We start from the raw sequence: 26,777 nt of genomic DNA on the forward strand, positions 1-26,777 counted from the left end.
GGGGTGCTGTGACCTCGGGTCACTTTGCAGTAGTTCTACTGATGTGTTAGTCATTAATGTATTTATACCACTCATGCGTTATGTTAATGCCACTGATGAGTTGGTGCCACTGATGTGTTAATGTCATTGATGTGTTAAAGCCACTGATGTATTGATGCCACTGATATGTTGATGTCACTGTTGTCTCGGTGTACCCGTATTGTCACTGATGCGTTGATGCCACTTACTTAATGTCAGTAATGTGGCGATGTCACTGAACTGTTGTGTTAATGTCTCTGGTGTGCTAATTTAATAAATGTGTGGATGTTGCCGACGCGTTAATGCTACAAATGTACTGATTTCAATGACGCACTGAAAGTCGCCGTTGTGCTAATGCCATTGATATATTGATGGCACTTCTTTTTACGTGGCGATGTCACCGATATGTTGATGCCGCTGATGTTTGATATGCTGATGTCACTGTTGTCCTGACAGCATTAATATGTTGATGTCCTAATGTGTTGGTGTCACGTGATGTCACTAATGTGTTGATGTCACTGATATGATAGTACCACAGATGTCTATTTATTTATCTATCTATTACCAGACGCCTCAATCCCGTTCGGGGTGGCCACAAACAAATCGCCTCCACGTCGTCCTGTCCCCCTCCATTTCACTGCCCCGCTCCCAATTCACACCCCCCTCTCTCATATACCTCTCCAACCCATCCCTCCACCTCATCCTCGGCCTCTCCCTCCCTCTTCCCCCCTCCACCTCACTCACATACACTCCCTTCGTCAGTCTTTCACCCTCCATTCTCTCCTCATGGCCAAACCACCTCAGTGTATTCCTCCTAACGTTTCCTACAACATCCACATCTACACCACAATGCTCCTTTATATTCTCATTTGTCAGCCTGTCTCTCCATGTGACTCCACAGGCTCCTCTTAAATAACTCATTTCCACTGCTCTCACTCTTGACTTGTGTCTTTCCAGCAACGTCCAAGCTTCACTTCCATACGTTAGAGATGGTATCACAATACTGTCATGTAGTAACTTTTTCACTTCCATGCTCACTTCTCTGCTTATCACTGCTTTCAAGGAACCAGCAACCTTTCTCCCTGCTGTACCTTTTCAAGCACGTCACCCTCCAAACCTCCATCCTTACTCATCACACTACCCAAGTACTTAAACGTACTCACATTTTCCAATTCCTTACCATCCAACCTCACTGTACATTCACTGACTTCACCTCTCTCAAAGACCATCACTTTACTCTTCCCTACATTCACCTTTAGATTCCGTTTCTTACAAACTCTCCCAAACTCATCCACCAAGCCTTGCAGCTCTCCTTCGTCTTCACTCAACAACACAGTATCATCTGCAAACAACAGTACGGGGATTTTCCAAACACTACCCTCTCTCACCAGGGCCACTCCAACATCCACTACCCTACCTTGTACCTCTTTTATTACCCCATCCATGTATAGATTGAACAACCATGGAAACATGACACATCTTTGTTTCAACCTAACCTTCAAAGAGAAAAATTCACTCAGTTCACCATCCACATGCACTGCAGCCTTAGCACCATCATACATACTCTTCACAGCATTCAACAACTTCCCATCTACTCCATATATTCTTAATACTTTCCACAATCCTTGTCTATCCACCCTGTCATATGCTTTCTCCAAATCCATGAAAGCCGCATACAGCTTCTTTCCCTTCTCTAGAAACTTTTCCACTAAAGATCTAAGAATGAATATCTGATCTACACAACCTCTTCCCTTCCTAAAGCCTCCCTGTTCTTCTCCAACTAATTCCACTGTTCTTTCTCTAACTCTGTCAATAAGTATCCTACCATACACTTTTCCTATTATACTAAGAAGACAGATGCCCCTATGATTACCATACACTTCTTTTTCCCATTTTCCTTTGTACAAGGGAATAATTATACCTGACTTCCAATCCTCCGGGACTCTACCTTCCTCCCAGGCAAATCTGCAGATTTTCCACATCCATTCTACTACTATCTCTCCCCTATACTTCAGCATTTCACCACACACTCCATTAATTCCTGGGGCATTCCCCAATTTAACTTTCTTCATTGCTTCCTCAACTTCTATCCTACTGATTTCTTCCTGTCTTCTCACCTCCCTCCTCCTCCCAGCCATTCCCCAGCCACTTATACTCGCATTACTTCCATCCTCTATGTTCAACAATTCCTTAAAGTGTTCTCTCCATCTGCTCACTTTTTCTCCCTTCTCCATTAGTAATCTACCATTTTTATCTTTCACTCCCCTGCTAACTTCACTTCCACCCTGTCTTACTCTTTTCACCTCTCCAGAACATTTTCTTACAGTCCCTCCACTTTACACTCAAGTTCCTTCCAAATTCCTCATCCGCTCTCTTCTTACTCTCTCTTACTAATCTTTTCACCTCTCTCTTTCTTTCTACATCTAACTCTCTCTTCCGCCTATCAACTTCTTCCACGCCCGTATTTCTCATCCATTCATTGTATGCTTTCTTATTTTGTGCCACAGCCTGTCTTACCTCTTCATTCCACCACGCTGTTCCTTGCACACCCTTCCGTCTTCTCTTCATCCCACAGACCACATCACATGCTGGACATATTTCTTCTGTAAATATCCTGGACACACCTTCCACGTCCCCCTTCTGCTCCAATTCATATTTGCCAAATCGTTCCTCCACTTTTCTCTTATACTCTGCCTTTTTCTCATCCTCTTGTAACCTTTCTACTCTCCTTACAAATACTCCTTCTTCCCGTCCCTCCCTCCCTTCTATTTTTCCATCCTAATTGGACCTTGACTCTGGCCGCCACCAAGTAGTGGTCAGAAAGTCCACTCCCCCAACCTCTATAAGCTCTTGCATCCATTACACATTTTCGCATCCTTTCATCCACACACACATAATCAATCATTGTCTTCCTTTCATTCAGTTCACCACCCACCCTTCTCATCTCTCGCCATGTATACATGTGGATCATCTTGTGCCTGAAGAGGGTATTGGCTATCACCAACCCCCTCCCAGAACAATTGTTTACTAACGCACTGCCATTCTTATCTATCTCAGCAGGCACACCCCACTCACCGACTATTCCATCCACCTTCACATTCCCTACTTTACCATTCATATCGCCGATCAAAAACACTCTCTCATTCCTTCCAAACTTTTCCATGCACACTTCCAAATTTTTCCAGAACTCTTCTCTCACTCTACTTGCACGACCTTGCGTTGGCCCATACACACACACAATCGCCCACATTTGTATTCCAACTTTCAATCTTACCCACATAATCCTTGACCCAACTGATCCATACTCTCTTATGCTCTTCTTCCATCTTTTACTCACAACTATACATACTCCCTCTTTTGCCCTCTCATTCTCACCTACTCTTGCACATATACCACATCCATACTCCCATTCTTTCTCACTCTCACCTCCCCATTTCGTTTCAGTTATTTCACATACATCAACTTTCGCACCCTCAAGCACCTGGACAATCTCTCTCCCTTTCACCTCATCAATCGCTCCCCTTACATTCCAAGCTTCGATAACCATGTCCTTTGTCCGGTCCTTGGTCGTCATCTTTTGGTCAGTCCTTGTCCGAGGCTTATTGTTTGTCTTTTTAGTTAGTTGTTTTCCGGGGCGGGGCACTAACCCTCCGCCAATCCTTTTAGTCGCCTTTCACGACAAGCATGGACACCGGGGGAGTATTCTTGAAAAAAAACAAAAAAACTACTTCTCTTATTGTTGTGATGATCTCATTGTTGTCTTGAGGTTACTGAAATATTGATGCCACTGATGTTTTGATGCCAGTAATGTGTTAATACCATTGATGTGTGATTGTCAGTGGTGTCTTGCTGTCACATGTAGTATCACTAATGTGCTTAATGCTGATATTTTAATGCACTGCTGCCATCGAGGTGTCTGTACCAGTGATGTGTTGATGTGTTGTCACTAATGTGAGTGTCATGTTGTGCAGATGTCATTGATGTGTTGATGTCACTGACGTATTGATTTTACTGATGTATTCATGTCAACAGCTTTTCTGATGAGCATGATGTTTTGACGTTACTGATTTGATGCAATCAAGGATGTGTGGTGTTCGTTCGTTCGTTCGTAGATTTCCTGCACCTATAGTGCAGGCCGGGCCATACATTAGCCCGGTCAGTGAAGATGCTGTTGTCGTTCGTGTTCGATCCGGTTTACAATGTAGTTCATTATCGCTGTGTCGTCGGGGTGAGTGTCTATAATTTCTTCCAGGCATCGTTCGTGTTGTTCTTGAAATGACACTGGAGTCGCGAGTCTTAGTAGGGCATCGAGTGCATCTGAGAAGTTGTTGTCCCAGTAGCTGTCTCTCTGATCGAAGAGTTCGTCGAAGGATAACGAGTCGAGACGTTGCTTGATGGTGGGATGGAGGGGTGGCAAAATGTCTCTGATGCGGGCTCTTGCTTGTTCCTGAGGGCTGACGTTCGTGGCGGTGGTGGATGCAGGCAGGTCGAGTGTCGAGTTGATGGAGGGGGCAAGTTGTTCTGCCTTCCTCTTCTTGTTCTTCCCCTTCTTCTTCTTCTTGATGGTTTCAGTTGGTGGCAGAGGGGATGCAGAGCCTGTTTCCATGGTGGTGTCTTCATCACCATCGTCAATGGCAGGAGGATCTAGGGTGTCTGGAGGGTCGGGGATGGTCTCCGTGTCCTCCTCAGCTGCCGATGGCGTGGCGTGGTGATCAGTAGTTGGTTCGAGGTCCAGGTTCGGTGCCGGGTCGTCGGGAATGGTGGCAGTCCCTCTGTTAAGAGGAGCATCCAACTGCAGCCGTTTTCGCGGTGTTGTGCGAGGTTGGACAGGCTGCTGAGGACGGGGCTGACGCTTCTGACGAGAGGCGGGACGGACATCGTGGGCGAAACTCTCGGGGATGACAATGCGTGGCAACCCATTCTCCTCGAAAATCCGAGGGAGGAGAATGCGCAGGGCCGCTCTGTCATCACCACAGAAAGCCTTCGCCGTCGCGATGCACATCGCAACAATGGTGTCCATCTTCCCAGATCTCCCAGGATCCTGAGGCCGGCGTCTCTGGGCCGTGGGGCGTCGCCATGCATGGACAGAGCCCTGCACAGCTACACCCCCCGGCCCAGAGACATCCCTGGCCACAGGACCCTTGGGAGACTGTGAAAGACTGAACTCCACCGTCTCACCTTCGCCAAGAGAGCGTTGGCGGTGCTGCTCGTTTGGTACAACGATCGAACGGCGAGGGACGAAAACATCAGCACCAGTGTCCTGGCACGTGATGAAACCGTACCCGGCCTTCACGTTGTACCAACGAACAGTTCCCCTGATCTTCTGGGCTCCCGATAGCTCCGATCTGCTGTTGGATGCTCCCCTCAACGGGTCGAAAGCATCAGCAGATGTACGAGCCATGGTGAAGTCTGCGGGATCGGCGCGCCAAGGTTCACTAGCTCGCTTACGGACTTGCTGGCACGGTGGCTGGACCAACTCTGATGTGTGGTGCTTTGTTGTCACCTGATACGTTGATGAACTGCTGTCACGAAGGTGTTGATGCTACTTGATGTATTGTTATTGTTGTGTTCAGGTGTTGATGTCACTGACATTGTACAGCTGATGTTTTGTTGCAGTGATGTATCGATGTCACTGATGTGATGCTCTGACTGTTCTGTTGATGTGTTCATGCAAAGATATGTTGCTGTCACTGGTTTTCTTACTTGAATGTTGATCTATCTATCTATCTATTGCCAGACGCCTCAATCACGTTTGGGGTGGCCACAAACAAATCGCCTCCAAATCGCCCTGTCCCCCGCCATTTCACTGCCCCGCTCCCAACTCACACCCCCCTCTCTCTACGACTGATTAACTAATATCACCGATTAATTCCACAGATTTGTTGATGTCAAGATGGCTGGACTGAAGAGCTACGCCAGCAGTGACCCTTTGGTGCAGTACACAGTTCAGCATTCGATCAGGTTAGTAACCTGGATCATTTTCACTTACTTACTTTACATCTCACTTACACAAACAAAATTTGACTGTATTTCCTTAGTTTCTTTCTTTCTATATTTCAAACACGTCTCTGTAGATAGATAGATAGATAGATATAGATATAGATATATACTGTATATATAGATAGATAGATAGATAGATAGATAGATAGATGGATAGATAGAGATATACAGATAGATAGATAGATAGATAGGGCTGGTCGAAAGGAACCAACTTAGGGTTCCCAGGTTGAAACAGAGTCAGAATGGTGCTCCTTTACAATGATAGTAACACTACGAAAAAAAATGTTTCGATATATACGTGCTCATTCCAGCAACTTGATTCTGGAAATAGAGTTATTTCTTAGAAAACTTAGAAACACATGCTATTTTTTATGAACTGAAATGCAAATTGTGTTATTTTTCAATTTTAAAAATAAAAGTAAAAGTTGAAATAAATGTATTCAAATCATATGAATGGCATTATTTCATGAAAAAGAAAAAGAACAGTAGAAATGACATGAACAGTTGTACACATCAAAAGTCTTGTTTACTTGCACGCTTCGGGAACAAGCTGCTTACATTGGACGAGCATACTATGAAGTGATTCATGCCCAAATACAGAACTTTACTTGTGGCGGATGTGACGTCCTTGACGCAGCGTTCCACTCCTTGGGAATGGCAAGGGTATACGTCCAGTACGATGGGTTGGCTTTCGTCCATTTGGTCCAGTCTGTTCTTAAGCAATGGAGGAACTGTGGCAGAAGAAAGCTCCACCAGCTCACTGTACTTCTTGGCATCGAAGTTTATCTTCGGTGTCGATTTTTCAAATATTCTAATTGAGGCTTGGTCATCATTCTCATTCATCTAAACTTGTTTCATCAACTTGATCGCCATCGGGCGTACGCCAACATCATCAGCAAAAGCTGACAACATGATGTTCTCTGGGTGACAGAAGTAGCTATTATTGGCAAGCACGGGACGATTGATCGCCTGATCCTCCAACGGCAGCTTTTGAAGGAGCTCCACCATGAAGAAGAAATTTTTGGCTCCATCCTGGCACGAGCTGTTGGCTTTCACCCTGAACCACACTGGAGCATAGCGGTTCACAGTGAATGAAACGAGACGTTTTAGGGTTGGTGATGGTTGCTCCTTTGATATGTAAAGTCGCAGTACGCGATTAGCTTCCGTAAGCCACTTGGCATGATTTAGCGGTCCTGGTGGTGCAGATGGCCCCACACATTCATTAGTATCTCCACTTGGCAATTGCACTGCTAAACATGCACGGTACAGGTAGCCCTGATCTTTGCTGAGATCACTTACAACTTCTTCCGGTGAAATGCAAGTTTTTCCAGCAGTACGTTCATAACCAACTTGAAGATCTTTTGGGTCAAATTCAAACGATTGACCTACTTCTCCTCTGCAGCCTCGTGGACCTGTTTGTCGAACCATTAACTGCCTCGAAATACCATCGGAAAATGATTTCAACAAGATGCAACAAACAAACAAGCCACTGTAGTGGTCTGCCAAGCTGTGTTTCAAGCTCACGGATCACTCCATTTCTCTTTCTAGTATTGACATTTTGTCCCATCACAAACGATAGCTCGCAACGAATCTGTTGAATTTGTTCCTCGAATGACATACATGACTTCCTTGGTAATATCTGCTGCTCTTCCACCTCGGGAGAAACGTGGTCTATGTAAACGGCGTCAGGAAATGCAACTACTGAGTAGTGATCTTCCTTCACGAATATCTGACCATCTGGGGTTTTCTTGAGCGTCTGATCGATTTTTGCATCGAAACCCATGCAAACGATCTCCTACAAGTCATTTTTATACTGTTGCAATGTGACATCTCGCCAGTATTTTCTCTGACGAAGGAGTTTACTGGGATCAACTTTATTCTCTTCACAAAGAATATTCATATTTTTCAGTGTTGCATTCACAATGGAGCAGATGTCTCTATTGCTTACTTGACATCGATCAGCTACACGACTCAGATCAGGATAGACTAATCTGTTCTGACACTGTTCTGACTGTTTGCTTCCATCTACTTCTGCAGTATCATCATCAACATAATGATCATATTGTTCATCACGGGCATGAATTTCGTCAATACATGTTGTCCTTATATCTCCAGTATTTTGTTTAGTATCTCTAGTGAACTCTTCATAGAGCTTCCTTTTCATCACTCTGTATGCTGCACACTTATTTTGTGCTGTCTTCTTCCGGTCTCTTCAACCAATATACATTTCTCTGCAACTATTTTGGTTAACCCAGAAAGGCCACTCCTCAGGCGATGTCTTGTCTGCTCTAGTGCAATGACCCTCAGACCTCTCACGTCCTTTGAAGTTTTTTAAACATTTGCAACAACTAATGTCAAATAAAGTGTCAAAGCTGGCGAGATTCTCTTTGTAGGTGTTGGAAGTCCTTTTGCTCACTGGATATTTCCTAAGCTTTTATGCCTTTGCAATCGGGCGTTTCACACGAATAACAACACTGGTGTAATCAACAGGCGAGATGGAAGCTGTATCGTAAATTTCTGCTACTTCAAGTGCAACAGTTTCCGCATAGGCTTGGGTGCTCAAAGACGGATTTGTGGATTTATGTTCCAAATATGCCCTTATGACATCACAGCTAGTGGGCAACTGATTTACCGGAAGACTGTGTGATGAGCCGAAAACAGTCTTTCGTGCTTTCTCGTGTGCTGCAACTGGCCATGATTCCAGTAATATACACAAACTCATACAAAATTCAAAACTGTAAACCAGTACCAGTTCGTGTAGTTGGTAACAGAAATGCAAAACAATGGGTTATCATTTATAGAGTTGCCAATCACCTGTAATCACTGAATGCTTGGAGCATCAGTGCCGTAAAAACTAAATTGAAAGTTGCTGGAGTACCACCGACTGATTTAAAAAAAAAATACAGTTAGTTCATGTGCAAACATACTATAGGTCTTCAAAATAGTCATGTTTCGTCAAATTTAAATTTTTTGCCCCACCCTAATATATATACATTCAGGGGCAGGATCTCACTGCTACCTGGCGCGTCCCCGGGTAGCAGATAGGGGATAGCCTTGGAGATATACGAGGTACCGTGTTAGACGGTGCGTACCATGGGATCCCCTGTAAGTATATAGGGCTCCACTGAATATAATGAATAAGGTGGCACAAAAATTACATCTCACCAGAAACTATGTGGCAGGGAGGTGAGATTATTTGCCACAATCCTCCCAACCAAAACATGAGTTCCATTGCAAATTATTTGACAGGCTTTCCTGTTGGATCATCGTCTATTAGAGGTCCAACCGCACTGCATCCTGTGCTTACGGCCAGTTTCCCACCGGAAGTGATTAGGCACTGTGTTGGCAAGTTAGAGACTGGGATATTAAACGATCTGAAATCCATGAAGATCTATGCATACAATATAAGAAGCCTCGCAGAAGATTACAAACTTGATAACTTAATGTCTGAACTGGAAAACATTAGTTGGGATATTGTAGGTATCAGTGAGACTCACAGAAAAGAAGAAAAAGTTATTCAACTCGAAGACAGCAACCACCTATTTTACCACAGAGGAAGGCAAAATGAAACAGTAAGTGGTGTAGGATTTCTAATTAACAGGAATCTTGCAGACAACATTGTTAAATTCAGCAGCGTATCTGACAGAGCAGCATTAGTTGTAATTAGACTGTGCAAAAAATATACCTTGAAAGTAATACAGGTATATGCACCAACTTCTCAAAGCTCAGATAAAGAAATTTAAACATTCCATGACGACATCTCCCAGATTATGGAAGAAGAAAAGACCACATAAACTATACTCATTGGAGACTTCAGTGCAAAAGTTGGAAAGTAAAAAACTGGAGAAGCATGTCTGGAAAAATTTGGAGTGGGAGAAAGGAATGAAAGAGGAGAAATGCTGGTAAACTAGGCTAAAAAGTATAACATGAGAATAATGAACACATTCTTTCACAAAAGAACAGGGAGAAAGTGGACCTGGAGAACCCCAAATGGAGAAACAAAGAATGAAATCGACTTCATTATAGCAGATAAGAATAACACAATCACAAATGTCACAGTTATCAACAAAGTAAAAATCGGAAGTGACCATAAAACGGTGGGTTGCACAGCCGGATTTAGTTTCAAAAGTGAAAGAAAGAAAATGATTAAAGATAAAAAAGTAAATGAAAACACAGTAGCCTTTCGTTGGAAATAAAGAACAGATTTCAGGCCCTAAGTAAAGTTGAATGTGACATTGATCAGCTGAATGATAGATTAACAAAAGTGCTAAGAGAATCAGCAGAGGTACGAGTAGCAGGAAAACCTAATACAACCAAAGTAAAAAAATATTCAGAAAAAACACTCCAGCATATGAAAAAAGGAAATGAAATGAAAGTAAAAACAAAGATAGATGAAATAGAGCTAGAGGAATTAAATAAGCTTATCAACAAAAGACAAAGGGAAGAAAAAAGAAAGAGAAACATGGATCAGATGAAAGAAACCATCAAAAAAGGGAAAAGTCTGAAACAGGTCCGAAGTAAAATGCCACTAGGAAAGCAACATATTACATCACTGAAAGACAAAAACGATGAAGCCATTAAATGCAGAGAGAAGATGCAGAAGAGACTTGAAGAATTTTACAAAGAACTGTATACATCAAAGACTGTAGCACCAATAGCTAACTTTTCAGTTGACACAAGTGAAATATCTGATGTAACACCAGCCGAAGTAAATATTTCTCTTAAAAATGTGAAAAGAGGGAAAGCTCCGGAAGAAGATGGAACAGTAGCAGATTTACTGTTCGATGCAGAAGCAGAAGTACAAAATTGGCTTGCCCACTTATTTACTCAATGTATAAAAAAGAAGAAAATTTCCAAAACATAGTGTAATGCTATAGTTATTATATTTTACAAAAAAGGTGATTCAAAAGATCTTAGTAACTATCGAGCCATTAGCTTATTATCAGTCATTTACAAACTCTTCTCTAAAGTCCTTACGAACAGAATCATTGCAAATTCGGAAGAAACCAACCTCGTGAACAGGCAGGATTCCGAAGCAGATATTCGACTACTGATCATCTACACACAATGAATCAGCTAACTGAGAAAACTACAGTATATAATAAACCACTGAGCTTAGGTTTTGTTGATTACGAAAAGGCTTTCGACTCGGTGGAGCATATAGCAATTATAAATTCATTGCGAGAACAAGGAGTGAATGAGAACATTGTAAAACTGCTCGAAAACATATATAAAGAGGGAACTGCTACACATAAATTACATAAGGACTCGGGAAAAATTAAGATTGAGAAGGGCGTGCGTCAAGGAGATACAATTTCACCAAAAATATTTACAGCATGCCTAGAAAGTATTTTCTGAAAGCTAGACTGGGAAAACTAAGGAATGAACATAGATGGAGAAAAGCTAAATCATTTAAGATTTGCAGATGAAATTGTACTAATTTCAGAAACAGCAGAGTCATTGCAAGGAATGCTAAATCGCCTAAACAGAGTAAGTCTCAATGTAGGGCTAAAGATGAACCCAAGTAAAACTAAAGTAATGTTTAATCCACAACACCAATGAGTGTCATCAGAGTAAGTGGAGACATTCTTGAAGAAGTCGAGGAGTATAATTACTTGGGACAAATACTAAAATTAATTAAAGATAATGATAGCGAAATGAAAAGACTCATTACAATAGGATGGAACGCTTTCAGTAAACATAGAGACATTATGAAAAGTAGCTTGCCAGTTTGTATGAAAAGAAAAGTATATAACGAATGTATATTTCCAGCTCTTACTTATGGTTGTGAGACCTGAAAACTGACAAAATCGATGGAAAATAAATTAATCCATTCTCAGAGAGCAATGGAAAGGTCAGTGTCGGGAATATCTTTAAGCGACAGGAAAACATCAACCTGGGTGAGAGAGCAGACTAAAGTCAAAGATATTATAGAAGTTATAAAAGAACAGATATGGAGGTGGGCAGGCCATGTAGCAAGAATAAGGGATAACCGATGGAGCAAGAGTTGACTGTCGGGACACCAAGAGATTGTAAGCGTAGCAGAAAAAGGCCAGACAGGAGGTGGAGAGATGAGGGAGAGAAATTTGCAGGAAAAACGTGACAAAGATTGGCTTAGTCATGGAATTAGTGGAGAAGGTTGGGGAAGGCCACTGTTCAGCAGTGGACTTGTAATGGCTGATGATATATATATATATATATATATATATATATATATATATATATATATATATATATATATATATTGTTACGGAACAGAGAAAGATAATGTACACTTCAAGTGAGAATACCAAAAATCACTACTGTCCCGTAAAGTTCCAGGTTCAAAACAAAAGAGTTAGGTAAAATTACAAGTTAAAGTTTAATGCTCAAACTAACAACAAAACATTCAGGACTCATAAGGATAATGTAATGGCAAAAAACAGGTTAAATATATGGTTAACTGCAATAGCCTCTATTAACATGAAATTAGCAAGAGTAAATTTACCTAAGTCAGCCCTGATAAAATGAAAATACACTGGGTAATGCTCAATTAATGCAAGATAAATTATTACAGATACAAACTATTATTAATGATGACTGACAAAGAACCCTTACACAAATTACAAAAACCTTACTAGGCCTAAGAATTAACCTTATGCTACACAGTACAAGAAAAAATGCAACAACACTTATACTCAAATTACACAGCTGCTAGATGGTTGGAGACTTCCTGAGCACTCAATAATAACTGTACAGGGGAGGACAGAGATGTGAACAAATTGAGGAGCAGATCTAAGTGGCAATGATGCAGAGACTGAGCTCATTATATAGGGGCCAGCAGAGCTTCATACAACTTGTAAGAAGGACGCGCAAATGAAGCCATGGGGACAAAGAGTTGACAATCCCGCTCTGAACAACAGAAAGGACGACTTACTCTACTATAAAGGTAGAAGGGGGGGACTGAGGCAGAACACGCTCGTGATCAAACAGGCAGCACACTGTACGTTAGAATTAGACAAGGGATGATGAAATCATAAGCTATGTAACACCTCCCCACAAAGAAAAAGAAATTTACGAAGGAAATTTCTTATTACTCTAAAACAATCTGTCTAAAGTCTAGATAAGCAATCTGCAATAACATTTTCTTTCCTAGTGTTACAAAACATGAGATCTCCCTAGCACGTTCAGTCATAGGTACTTGCCAGTATCCCTTTAACAAATCAAACTTACTTATGTACCTAGCCTTTCCGATCTTGTCTATGCAATCTTCCACGCAAGGGAGAGGGTAAGTGTCTGTTTTAGTTATCTGATTAACACGTCTGTAGTCAATGCAAAGCCGCTGTGACCCACCTGGCTTAGGGACCAGAGTGACAGGAGAACTCCACTCGCTCTGACAGGGCTCAATCATCTTGTGGTCCAACAGGTAGCCAAGCTCCTTCTGGATGAGAGGAACTTTCACTGGGTTCACACGGTAAGGAGGCAATTTAATTGGCTTTGCGTCTCCAACATCGACATCATGCATCAACACAGTAGTTCTTCCTGGAATGGCACGGAACACTTGCGGGTACTCCTGCAGTAATGCCGAAAACTCCTGCCTTTCCTTGGGAGGTAGATGAGAAAGCTTAGTCTGGAGGTCATTCATGATATCAGGATTCTTCCCCAAACTATCACTCAGGCACATACTGCATGGGAGAGCTTCACTTGCAAACTCAGGTGGAACAGCTACAGTGCAGACTGGATTATTTTCGTCCCGCCTGTGATATAACTTTAGCATGTTGATGTGACATAGTTGCTTGTTCTTTCTACGATCTGGTGTGGCGATGACATAGTTGACATCACTGAGTTTCTTCTCCACGAAATAAGGGCCACTAAACTTGGCTTGAAGAGGTTGCCCATGCACTGGTAGCAGAATCAAAACCTGATCTGGCTGAAAGTGGCGTAACCTGGACTTCTTATCATACCAAGTCTTCATCTTCTCCTGAGCAGCTCCTAAATTCTCTCTCGCCAGCTGTAAAGCAGTGGACAGCCGTTCTTTGAACTTCATCACATACTCCAGCAGGTTGACGTCATCTTCCTCCGACAATTCCTTGAGTAGCTTAAGGGGTCCTCTTACTTCATGGCCAAACAGTAGTTCAAAAGGTGAGAAGCCCAGTGATTCATTTGGAGATTCTCTTGCAGCAAACACAACGAATGGAAGACCTTTATCCCAGTCTTTCTGATGTTCCAAACAGTATTTCTTGAGCATCGATTTGAGTGTTTGATGATATTTCTCCAACGTTCCTTGGGTCTGGGGATGGTAAGCTGAAGACGTGATCTGGGTGATGCCCAACTTTTTCAGAGACTGCTTGAAAACATTTGACATGAAATTACTTCCCCGGTCTGACTGTACCTCCTTGGGCAGACCAAACTTTGTGAAGAACCCTAGCATTTCCTTAACCACGTTCTTTGCTGAGATATTTCTAAGTGGAATGGCTTCAGGATAACGAGTAGCCATATCAATCAGGGCCAACACATAAGAAAATCCTGAAGAAGTCTTAGGAAGAGGGCCCACAATATCCACCAACACACGGGTGAATGGCACCTCAAAAGGAGGAATGGGAACTAGAGGTGCAACCTTTTCGGTCTGATTACACTTCCCCACAACTTGACAGGTGTGACAAGACTTACAATACCAGGAAACATCCCTGAAGATACCTGGCCAGTAGAAGTGTTTCAAAATGCGTGCCACAGTCTTCCTCACTCCAAGGTGTCCTGCCAAACTGGAATCATGAGCCACTCTATTGATATCCTGCCTACAAACACGAGGGATGACAATTTGATGTACAACCTCCCATTCACAGTCGGCTGATGCTGTTGGGGGGTCTCCACTTCCTCATAAGTACTCCTGACTTTACATAATAACAAGTAGAAGGACCGGCTGACTCTTCCTCACTGGAAGCAGAGTTAGCTAGACTTTTCAACTCAGGGTCAGCAACCTGCAACTCAACCAACCCTTGACGAGACAAATTATCAACACTACGGGGCACTGCCTCATCTGGTGAGTGGTCCAAATTAGCAAGAAAAGTGTCAGCTAGGATAACATCATCATCATCATTATCCTCTAAATCACCAGTAACTTTAGACTTAGCCCTAGTGACAGCACATGCAGGGAACACATCAGGGACATCACAATCCTGGGACACAGCCACTGGCTCACTAGACAACTGAGGAGCTGGAAACACTTGACTTCCACCAATATCATTTCCAAGTAAGAAAGTTACACCTGACATTGGGAGTGTCTCAACCAACCCAACCATAACGGAACCATTAACAAAACCAGACTCTAAATTCACTCTGCACAGAGGGACAGAGAATTAATTATTCCCTACACCTTGTAAGATTACAGTTTCATCAGAGGAATTAACATTAGAGCCTAGAACACTGGTCAGGATAAGGGATTGGCAAGCACCTGTATCACGATATATTTTAACTGATTTCCTGTCATTACCGTCCAGAGGACTGACAAAACCATCAGACAGGAAATTAGCACATGAACTCTTGAGAGTGTCACCCACGTTACTGCTCAAAAGAGGAGCTCCATCCTGAGAATTTAAGTTACCCCTCAAAGCAGGTTCAGTTAACTCAGTTAAAGAATTCTGGGAACTCTCAAGATTGGACACTAGACCAATTGACTGAATATTTAAAGACTCCTTTTTGTTCACATCATGCTGTCTCCTGAAATATCTCTCCGTAGTATGACCAAGCTTACTACAATAAGTACATTTACTTTTCTGAAATCTAGAGGTGAAGCTGGTATTTACTTCCTGAGAAACATCATCTTTATTCTCTTTCCTGTTACCTGTACTGTGAGTAGAGGCAACGTACTTACTCTCAGCTTTCCCTTTTTCTTTAGAATATCTCTTGTGAGTGAGAACATATTCATCAGCTAAAACAGCAGCATCAGACAAATTATCTATTCTTCTCTCATCAAGAAATAGGCTTACATCTTTATAAATACACCTCTTTAAGTCCTGCAGCAAAATCATCTGCTTAAATTTACCAAAATCAGAATCCATATTCTTAGAATGTAACCACTGCTCTAACAGATCTTCTTTGATTTTTGCATACTCAACATGGGATTGCTTATCTTGCTTGTAAGTTGTCCTAAATTTTACTCTATAGGCTTCAGGAACAAGCTCATAGGCCTTAAGAATCAAGCTCTTAACTACATCATAATTATCAGATTGATCCTGAGGCAAAGATGCATAAGTTACTTGAGCTTTACCGGTGAGAACAGTTTGAAGGAGTACTGGCCAATACTTTTTAGGCCAATTAAAACCTGTAGCTACCCTCTCAAACAACTGAAAATACTTTGTTAAATCAGATTCATTAAAAGGAGGGACAAGTTTAACATTTTTATCCACATCAAAATCATCAGAGCTAGATGATCCAGTTCCACCTTGTTTCATGCGATACTCATGGTCTGCCTGAATCCTGGCAAGTTCAACTTGTGCCTGTATCTGTGCCTCCTGAATCCGAGCCTGAGATTCCGCCTCCTTAGCCTGAGACTCAGCCTCCTTAGCCAGTGCTTGAAATTCGGCCTCCTTAACACGAGACTCCTCCTCCTTAGCCTGAGCCTCCTGCAGGGCTAGCTGTAACTTAGCTAATTCAATCTGCGTTTGCTCATTTGGAGGAGTTAGATTAAACAAGCTTTCATTAATCATGTCAACAATTTGATCTTTAGAATGATGAGAGCGAACAGCAATTCCCAATTGTTGAGCAACAAGCTTAAGTTCATTCTTTGTTCTGTTTTCTACATCACACACTGTTTGCACATTTGACAAAAAATCCTTGGCTTCATCAAGCATAGTAATAGTAGACATCATGAATAAGTAACAGTCACAAAATATCAAGCAATATCCTTATGATAATATCCTGAATATCCTGATATGAGGTCGCCAAATTTATGTTACGGAACAGAGAAAGATAATGTACACTTCAAGTGAGAATACCAAAAATCACCACTGTCCCGTAAAGTTCCAGGTTCAAAATAAAAGAGTTAGGTAAAATTACAAGTTAAAGTTTAATGCTCAAACTAACAACAAAACATTCAGGACTCATAAGGATAATGTAATGGCAAAAAACAGGTTAAATATATGGTTAACTGCAATAGCCTCTATTAACATGAAATTAGCAAGAGTAAATTTACCTAAGTCAGCCCTGATAAAATGAAAATACACCAGGTAATGCTCAGTTAATGCAAGATAAATTATTACAGATACAAACTATTATTAAAGATGACTGACAAAGAACCCTTACACAAATTACAAAAACCTTACTAGGCCTAAGAATTAACCTTATGCTACACAGTACAAGAAAAAATGCAACAACACTTATACTCAAATTACACAGCTGCTAGATGGTTGGAGACTTCCTGAGCACTCACTAATAACTGTACAGGGGAGGACAGAGATGTGAACAAATTGAGGAGCAGATCTAAGTGGCAATGATGCAGAGACTGAGCTCATTATATAGGGGCCAGCAGAGCTTCATACAACTTGTAAGAAGGACGCGCAAATGAAGCCATGGAGACAAAGAGTTGACAGTCCCGCTCTGAACAACAGAAAGGACGACTTACTCTACTATAAAGGTAGAAGGGGGGGAATGAGGCAGAACACGCTCGTGATCAAACAGGCAGCACACTGTAAGTTAGAATTACACAAAGGATGATGAAATCATAGGCTATGTAACAATGTATATAGATAGATAGATAGATAGATAGACAGACAGAGACAGATAGATAGATAGATAGATAGAGAGAGAGACAGATAGACAGATAGGTAAATAGATATAGATAAATTAGATAGACAGATAGAAAATGACAGAACAGGGGAAGGAAAAACAAATGAATAACAAAAACTAATCCATACACCACAGTACTGGCATCCTTCATTCATAAAATATCTGTAACAGTTGGGCTTGAACAGCTGTAGGTTGAAGTTTCGGGGGAAACAACTTTGTTGAAGTGAGTTCCAGAGAGATGCAGTTCAGGGAATGAAAGAATTCTGATAGCCAGAAGTTCTGCAATATGGTTTAGTGACATTCCAATCATGATCACAACCAGACGCCCGTGTAGCACAAGGGAAGGCATGGAGATGTATCACGATGGATGCAGCTTCTGAGCATTTGCCATAACAGTATTTGTAAAATAATGCAAAGGAGGCAATATTCCTTCTTACTTGTATGGGAAGTAGTTTATTCATAATAGCAGGGTTATTAACCCAAAGCGTCCTGTCAACGTGTATACACGTTGCAACGTTTTATCACAGTGACTCCCGATGACGTGTTTACACGTTTTGCAATTGCGAGGTCCGTCATTTGCACATTTTTCAAGTTTCGCGATTGATTTTTGGTAGGCTTATGTGGGAGACCTTCCTCTACCCACCGACAGGTGGCAACACTGCCTGAACCCGCGTTACCCGCCCCCCTGCACGCCATATTCTCAGCAACTCACCTGTTAGCAGTGACCTGGCCAGTGAAGACATGTCATGCTATGGTCTCTCCGACGACAAAATTCAAGGCGAAAGTGATTCCCGATATGGAGGACAAATATTACGTGGCATTAGAGGAAGAAAGTTGCAGAAGTGATGAGGAGGTAATGACGCCAAGGAAGGTGCGGTATGTTGAAGTGTTAGGTGATTGAAACAATGCTTATACTGCCTGTATTATTGTGTGAAAACCAAAACTGTTGTACTACATATAAATTAGTACCAAATAAATAAATATCTACCTATTCTGAGTGGTTTGGAATAGTTACCCCACCCATAGAAAACGTCTTTTCTGGAGCATGGCTCCATGCGAGCGCTTTCTCCCTGAATTTTCGATGTTTCTCGTAAAAAGCGGAGGTTTTAGCCAAAAAATAAATTTTTCGAAAATCTGCCGAGATTGGGGGGGAGGGGTCACTGGTGAAGAATCTGTCAGGATGTGGCAGGTTAATAATTCCAACAACTTTGTTCTGAAATTTGCCTAGTTGTTTCAGTGCAACCTCTCCACATCCATTCCAAAGGGTGAGCAATATTCAAGTTGAGAGTGCACATGACTTTCATAAATTATAGATAACTGCTAGTCAGTGAAGAAGATATGGACTCTCTACAATAATCCAAGTTTCTTTGAGGTGGTTTTAGCAAGTGATCTGACATGAGTGGTCCAGCTGAGGGCATTGTTATGTGAGACACCAAGAATTTCAGTATTTTTGGAAATTGGATTATTAATAGCACTGAAGAGAATATACGAATCTGGCAATATCTGTCTGCTAGAAAATTGTATATATTTAGTTTTACTAGCATTGCATCGAGACAAGGTTGTATTGTCCCCATTCATTGATCGTAGATAAGTCTTTATTTACGGAGATGGCTGTAATGAGTTGAGAGTTAGAAATATTAGTCTTTGTAAACACCCATTTACATGTGTGAATGAACTGTGAAGTGTTGAGTCATCTGCATATGAATGGATGGGATTGTGGGTGAGATCATTAACATGAACTAGGAACAGGGTTGGTGCCAGAAGTGATGCCTGTGGCACTCCGGCATTAATTGAGTGGAAATTGGAATATACATCATCTATTTTTACTCTTATTTTTGTGTCACTGAGATATGAGGAGAGCAGAGGAACAAGAGACATTATTCCATAGCAAGGGAGTTTGGTCAGAAGGAACGGTGCCATACTGTCAAAAACTCTAGAATTATCAAGGGCTGCTGCATGAGTTTCTCCATGTTGGTCGATTGACTGATAGATGGTATGAGTCAGAAAATTGAGTATGTCAATGGTGGATCTTTCGTGGCGAAAACCATATTGTGCATCACTAATTAAGTTGTTGGTTTCAAGATGTTTAACTATGTGCTTATTAAAATTTCAAATACATTACCAAGAGAAGTGACAGCTATTAGTCTGCAATCAGAGGGGTCAGGGGAACTTCCTTTTTTTGTAATTGATGGGATATTGACTTCTTTCCATGAACTGGGGAATGAAGAAGTACGTATGAGCAGTCTTAATAATTTAGCTAGAACAGAGGCAGGTTCTGGGGAACACTTTTTCAAAACAATTGGAGGAATTCCATCTGGACCTGGAGCTTTGTTGGTTGGTAAATTCTCCAGGATGAATTTTACATATCTTGTGTGAAAAATGTTTACTAGTTCTGTTAAACAAATCGAGGCCCTCTTTCTGGGCACCAAAATGTGAAAAATGTTTAATGTATCCAAGTCAGTATCCCTGCCGGGACACCGCTATGCAAGAATTTTCTGGTAAACAACTCGTAGGTCGTTACTCTTCCCTAAAGTTGTCTAAGTAAATCAAACAAGTCCCAGAGTTAGGCGAAACGTATCTTAAACTTAACTCACCTATAATAACTATTTCTCTTCTATCTCTTCGCTAATCCCTCCTTGAATTTGCCAATCCATAAAGGTTACTTAGCTAGTGAAAAGGGAGTGATCGTTAACCGATGACGATGAGACTGCTTGGTGAAGTTGCTTGAGCAAGCAAGCGTCCTTATGGTGTGTATATACAACCGTGCTAACTCCACGAGAGCTAGGAGCAGAGTGTTAACTCCACAAGGTCTGGGAGCAGAGTGTGTTAACTCCACGAGAACTAGGAGCAGAGAGAGTGAACGCGGCAAGCCCGAACTCTTCATCGAATTGTGGGTTGCCAACTCTTCATCGAATTGTGGGTTGCCAACTCTTATTTTAATTACAGTACTAAATACAGTTAAATTACATCATGATATGTACAGGGCAAATATAACAAATTAATCTTAGTTTTACTTAAACTAAAGTTAGACCAAATATTCCCTTTAACTGTGTAAATATCTTAATTCCACATCTGCCTTAACAGGAGAATCTTTCCCTGTTTGCCACGTCACCTAACGCGCAGACGCAGTTTAGGTCAGTGGAAAATACCACATAATTACATGTATTTACAATGTATAGTTGTCCATGGGGGTTAAACGCAGTAGCATTTAATTTATCAATAACAAGAATTATTAAAGAGAACGTCATTTCTGGGTTATTAAAACCGCTTGAACAATTAACAACGGTCTCTATTTTTCCTCTGCCTTTAACCAGGGAAAACTATGATAAAAATAGAGAGTGTAACTGCTCTGGGGGAAAATATTTCCCACAGTTTTGGGGCCGGCGGAAAATGATACGTTGTATCATGTAATATGACCCTTAGCCAAGAGTTCCCTCCATAGTTCTCGAGAACCCTGTGCTGCAGCCCTTCTAGGTCGCGCCTCTTGACCCATTTGATCTTCACCATCCTCTGGATCCGGAGTGGCTGCTAACTCAAGGGGTACCAGTTTATCAATAGTTTTTATACTGGTATGTCCCCTGCATTTTATTTTTACGAGTCTCAGCACCCCTTCAGAATCTGGGTGTGTGGAGATCACTTTAGCTAATGGCCACTGGGATCTTGGCTGTTCAGTCTTCACTAAGACCACATCTCTTATGTTAATAACTGATTTGTTGCTGGCAGCTTGAGCTCCATAAAACCTCTCGCGTAGGCTCAAAAGATACTCTTCACTCCAATGTCTATTCCAAGTATCCAGCACCCTTTTCAGACGTTGATATCCCTCCCGAAGGTGTTGTCCTAAATCATTATTTTCTATGTTAGGATCATCTACTTCTTCCTGGATATCCACACAAGGCATCGGATGGAGCTTCCTGCCATGTAACATGTGAGCCGGTGTTAAGGCCTCTAGTGAGTCGCTAGTGTCATCTTGATAAGTCAAGGGTCTATTATTAACCCTGGTTTCAATTTCGGTTATTACTGTTCTTAAATCTTCTCTCGTGATCTTAGTTCTATGAAATGTTTTCCTCAGGCAGTTCTTGACAATACCAATCATTCTTTCGGTAAATCCATTTTGCCATGGAGCTCTTGGAGCTGTGAACTGCCAAATACAATTTTGGGTTCCCAGCGCCGACTTAACTTTTGGGTCATTCATTATGTTCAACAGTAAAGGTGCTGCTTCAACGAAATTAGTTCCGTTGTCGCTTATTAACTTGCCAGGACAAGACCTTCTAGCGGCAAATCTGCGAAAGACATTGAGGAATGTCTCTGAGCTTAGGTCTTCTGCTAATTCTAGATGGACTGCCCTTGTGTAGGCACAAGTAAATAAACAAATGTAAACTTTATGGGGAGTTTCCTCACCCGTAACAGTTATAGCCCTTGTGTAGTCCACTCCTGTTATATGGAAGGGCTGACTTATGTTCACCCTATCCTTCGGTAGGGTGGTGGTCCTGGGTAGATATAAGGTCTCTGCTCATACCTCCTACAAATGATGCAGTTTTTGAGATATTTTTTAATAACCTTTTTAATAACCTTTCCCGAATTTGGGCTAAGGTCTGTGGTACACCTCCATGGAGAGTGGAATCATGGGCTTCCTTTATAATAAGTTGTACAAAGCATCCACTCTTAGGTAATAAAATGGGATGTTTGGTTTGGATGGGCAAGTCAGCCTTTACCAATCGGCCACGACATCTTATCAGACCTTTTCCGTCTAAGAACAAGCCTAAATTCTTCATCAGCTTATTCCCTTTTCCAGTGTCTTGGCATAAAAGTTTATATATTTCCCCGTAAGAATTTCTTTGTACTCTTTTCAGCCAGTATTCTAGGGGATCTAATTTCTGAAACCCCACCTTCTTATTCAAAAATTCAACAACCAATTTAGTAGTATTTAGAAGTTGTCTTATTGATGAGAATCGGCTGATGTCAGTTACTTCTGGCTCAGGTACTATAGGATCCAAGTTCACTGCACTAATCTCAGCAATACTGTATTGTTTCTGTTCAGGCCAGTCCTTAGTGAGTAACCATTTAGGACCTTTAAACCACAAGTTATCTTTGATCAGTCTCCTTACGGTCTAACCTCTCGAGAGCAGATCAGCTGGATTTTGTTTGGAGGACACATTCATGAATTTAAATTTGGAAGACAGCTCTTTAATAATCTTCACTCTATTACGGACGAAAGGAATTTTGCTGTCTTCCTTCCCTATCCAGTAAAGACAAATCTCACTGTCAGTCCATATGTAAATATCCTCAAACTGAGTATCAGTCCATATGTAAATATCCTCAAACTGAGTATCAAGAGTTGTGGTTATATACCTGGCCAATTTAGTTCCTACTTCTATGGAAGCCAATTCCATTTGAGGTAGGGTTCTTTCTTTAATTGGCGCAACTCTGGCTTTGGACATTATAATCTTACTATCCTCTCCTGTTGCGCAATAAGCTACTGCTCCATAGGCCCTTTGAGAACCATCACAAAATATGTGTAAGTGCGACTTCTCATTGCTGTTTATTTTCCTGGGAATACATATGCTTGATGTAGTTTCAAACTTCTTTCTAATCTGTTCCCATTGTTCCACATATGTCTCACCCAATTCAATGTCCCAGTCTAACTTTTCTTGCCAAGCCTCATGTACTAAACATTTGCCCCTAATAACAATAGGACTGACAAATCCTAATGGGTCAAATAGCTTGGAAACCTGACTTAACAAGGACCTCTTGGTGAGAGTGACATCAGAGAACTTAATTGGTTTCAAACTTATTACATCAGCTGTTGTATCCCAGTTAAGACCTAACACATTTTGAGTTTTGGGAATGTCAAAATCTGGATAGTCCTCTTGTATTTTATTCCTCAAAAGCGGTGAATTGGTATTCCAGCTCTGTAACGGCAAATCTGCCTTCCCACATTCGGAATTGGCTACTTCATAAGCCTTCAAGGCTTCCGATTCTGTATCAGCAACACCTTGCAAATTATCCATATAAAAAGCCTGCCCTATTTCTGGACATTTGGCATTTTCAAAATGATGCTTTAGAGTGTTGCAAAGTAGGAAAGGACTAGCACAAGAGCCAAAGAGCACCGATCGGAAACAGTAAGTTTTCAATGGACTATCCTCATTTTGAGGATCATGAGGCCAGAGGAATTTTGTAAATTTCCTATCCTCATCTCTCAGTCCTATTCTGAGAAAAGCCTTACTAATGTCTGCTGTGTAAGCGTAAGGTTTCTCTCTAAATCTTAGTAACACATTCCCTAACTTCTCTGTTAGTGTAGGTCCTGAGTATAGGCAATCGTTCAAGCTAGCTGATCCCTTGGACGCTTTACTACTACAGTTGAATACTATCCTTATGGGAGTAGTTACTGAATCCTTGCTTACAGCATGATGTGGTAAGTAGTGTCCTTCTTTGTGGTTAACAGGGTATTCTACCTCTTCTATTAATTTATTCTTCAATTGATCCCTTATAATATTATCATATAGGATCAGATGTTCTGCTTTATCTCTCAACTTTCTTAGATGAGAATTTAACTGAGCTTTAGCTGCTTGGTAATTTGTTGGTAACTCTGAATGGTTTAGTTTCCATGGTAATCCTACCCAATACTGTCCATCCTTAAATTCCACAGACTGATTATACAAGTCCAATGTTATTTTATCTTCAGGGGTTGGTTCCTCAGAGTGTATACCTATACTGTCTAGGTCCCACAGTTTGTGTACAGGTTCAATGTTTTCATCCAACAAGTCATTTATCTGAGTAGGTTCTAATTCTGCACCTATTCTAGCTACCATCAATGACTGTGTGAGGGTAACAGAGACTGAGTCTACTAGTTTGGCCTCTCCTTTAACTTGTTTTGGAAAAGGCAACTGACCCATAATAAGGTTACCTCCTGGACTCTTGAACAACTGTACCTTATTCCTTTTGAAAGTCCTATGTAGGAATCTTCCACAATAATCAGAACCAATTATCGTTTTTATGGGACCCACAGTATCTGATTCAACATTCTGTTTAGCCAACTTTATCCCTGAGCTTTGTAGATGATCAGAGGTTTCCTTCAATATATATACTTGTCTCCATAGTATCAAGCACAGCTGCTGTTATACGGCATTTATATCTGCCTAATTGTATTACAGGTCTTACTAAATCAAAAGACTGAGCCTTCCTAGTTGTCAAGAATCCTGTAATGGCTAGATTTACCTTGCCGATAACTGGTAACTTTAATTTCTCCACAATGTCTGCAGAAATGAAAGTTTTCTGAGCACCGGTATCAAACAAGGTACATACTAATTGGTTTTTATTCTCAAACAATACTTTCACATATGCTATTGGTACTGCAGCTGGCATTACTAATGGAGCATTCCCTTTTGCAATTGTCATATTGACGCTTGCAGGTTTAGGAACCTCAATTTTCATCCTAGGGCATAAAGCACTATGATGATGATCTTTTTTGCATTTAAAGCAAAGATTTAATTTAGTCTTACAGTCCGCGGCAGTATGTTCGGAGCTCATACAGATTATACAACACCCCAGTTCCTGAAGCTTCCCTACTCTAGAAGCATAATCAGGGTACTGTTGACAGGATGCACTGGAATGTTGCTCACCACAAAAGACACAAACTTTCCTGTCTTTTACCATGGAAGGTTTTATTTCCTTAATGTCCTCAGCATGTCTAATCCTTGGCTTTAATACTTTATCCTCAGCCTTTAAGGAGCTAAGGAAAGTACCTATCTCTTCTTTAGGCACAGACTTAGTCTTCTCTGACTTAACTTTCGCAATCAGTTGGTTAGTGGGTTTTTTCTTTACTTCAGTCTTCTGTTTGACCTCAGTAGTGTTTAATGTTCCTTGCAAATGTTTACAGAGTTGCATCAAGCCTTCCTCAATCTCTTCACAGGAGAAATTATCCTTCTGGTACCTACCATACAAAGCATCCTTGGTTTTCGGTGGTAGCTTTAAGGACACAATTCTTGAAAGCACCCAATCTGATGTCTTAATATCTTCGTAAGTACCTAAGGCCTTTAAATTACAACTTAGTGCAATTCTAAATTTTTGCAAGGAATCAAAATCGTGCCTAGGCGTGGGTAATTCTATTAGAGCCCTTAATAAATGATTTATAACTTGCTCCCTGTCTTCGTAATTTTGTCTAAGGATGGTCAAAGCCACCTCATAGATATTTTCTTCTACTGGTAATTCTTTTATCAGTTGATGTGGTGTTCCTTTGACCTGTCCTAACAAATACGTAAGTTTGGTGACACTAGGGAGATCTGTTCTATCATGTACCAAATATTTGAACTGATCCCAGAAAGATTTCCAGTTCTGCTCTCCATCAAATTCCGGAAGCGTTATTTCTGGTAACACAGTTCTACTCTGCTGTGCCACAACTTGTGTTTCAGCGGCAGTGTCAGCTAATTCTGACTCTAGTGTCTTTACTACAGTTAAGTATTCTTCTAATTTGTTTTCAAACTTCGTAGTTTCTGACTCTAAGAGTTCCTTATTCTCAGCCTTTACTATAGCCGCTTCTAAAGTTAAGTAACTCTCTTCGTACTTATTCCATCGATCTTTCAGGAAATTTAGGAGACTATTTATTCTCTCCTTGGACAGAGGTATTTGGTCCAACGACTGGTTACAATCATTTATGGCTCTAGTTACCCATCCTGCCTTACTACTAGAAGATCTTTGCAATAAAGAAACAGACATGTTGACGGAGTTCTAATTTAATAATTTGATTATGAATTCCAACCACAATTTTACCTCAACTTAATAATGATTTGATTATTTTAAATTTTGAAGAAGGTAGGGATTAAGTCCTCATTGTGCAAATTATCCCCTCTCCCGATTTTGTAATATTCATTACAGCTCAGCTAATTATTTAATTTAATTTTGAGGAGTATAGGGATTAGGTCTATAATTTCAACCTATCCCCCAGGGTTATTAAACCTCTAGGGTTTTATTTCATCCCCACACTCAATTGCCAAAACATC

At 41.1% G+C, this 26,777-nt stretch overlaps 1 protein-coding gene across 1 annotated transcript in view; it reads left to right on the forward strand.

The window, feature by feature from the left end:
• LOC145397635 (putative caffeoyl-CoA O-methyltransferase 2) overlaps positions 1-26,777 on the forward strand; it is a 76,077-nt gene that overhangs the window by 19,321 nt on the left and 29,979 nt on the right. Inside the window, exon 2 of the mRNA XM_080270675.1 lies at positions 5,896-5,979. Within this exon, the coding sequence (XP_080126801.1) occupies positions 5,912-5,979 (68 nt within the window). The 5' untranslated portion in view covers positions 5,896-5,911. The remainder of the gene's footprint in view (positions 1-5,895; positions 5,980-26,777) is intronic.

Source organism: Coenobita brevimanus, chromosome 42, assembly GCF_032717465.1.
Source record: "Coenobita brevimanus isolate Jiangsu-jjx chromosome 42, ASM3271746v2, whole genome shotgun sequence".
NCBI classification, from domain to species: Eukaryota; Metazoa; Arthropoda; class Malacostraca; order Decapoda; family Coenobitidae; genus Coenobita; species Coenobita brevimanus.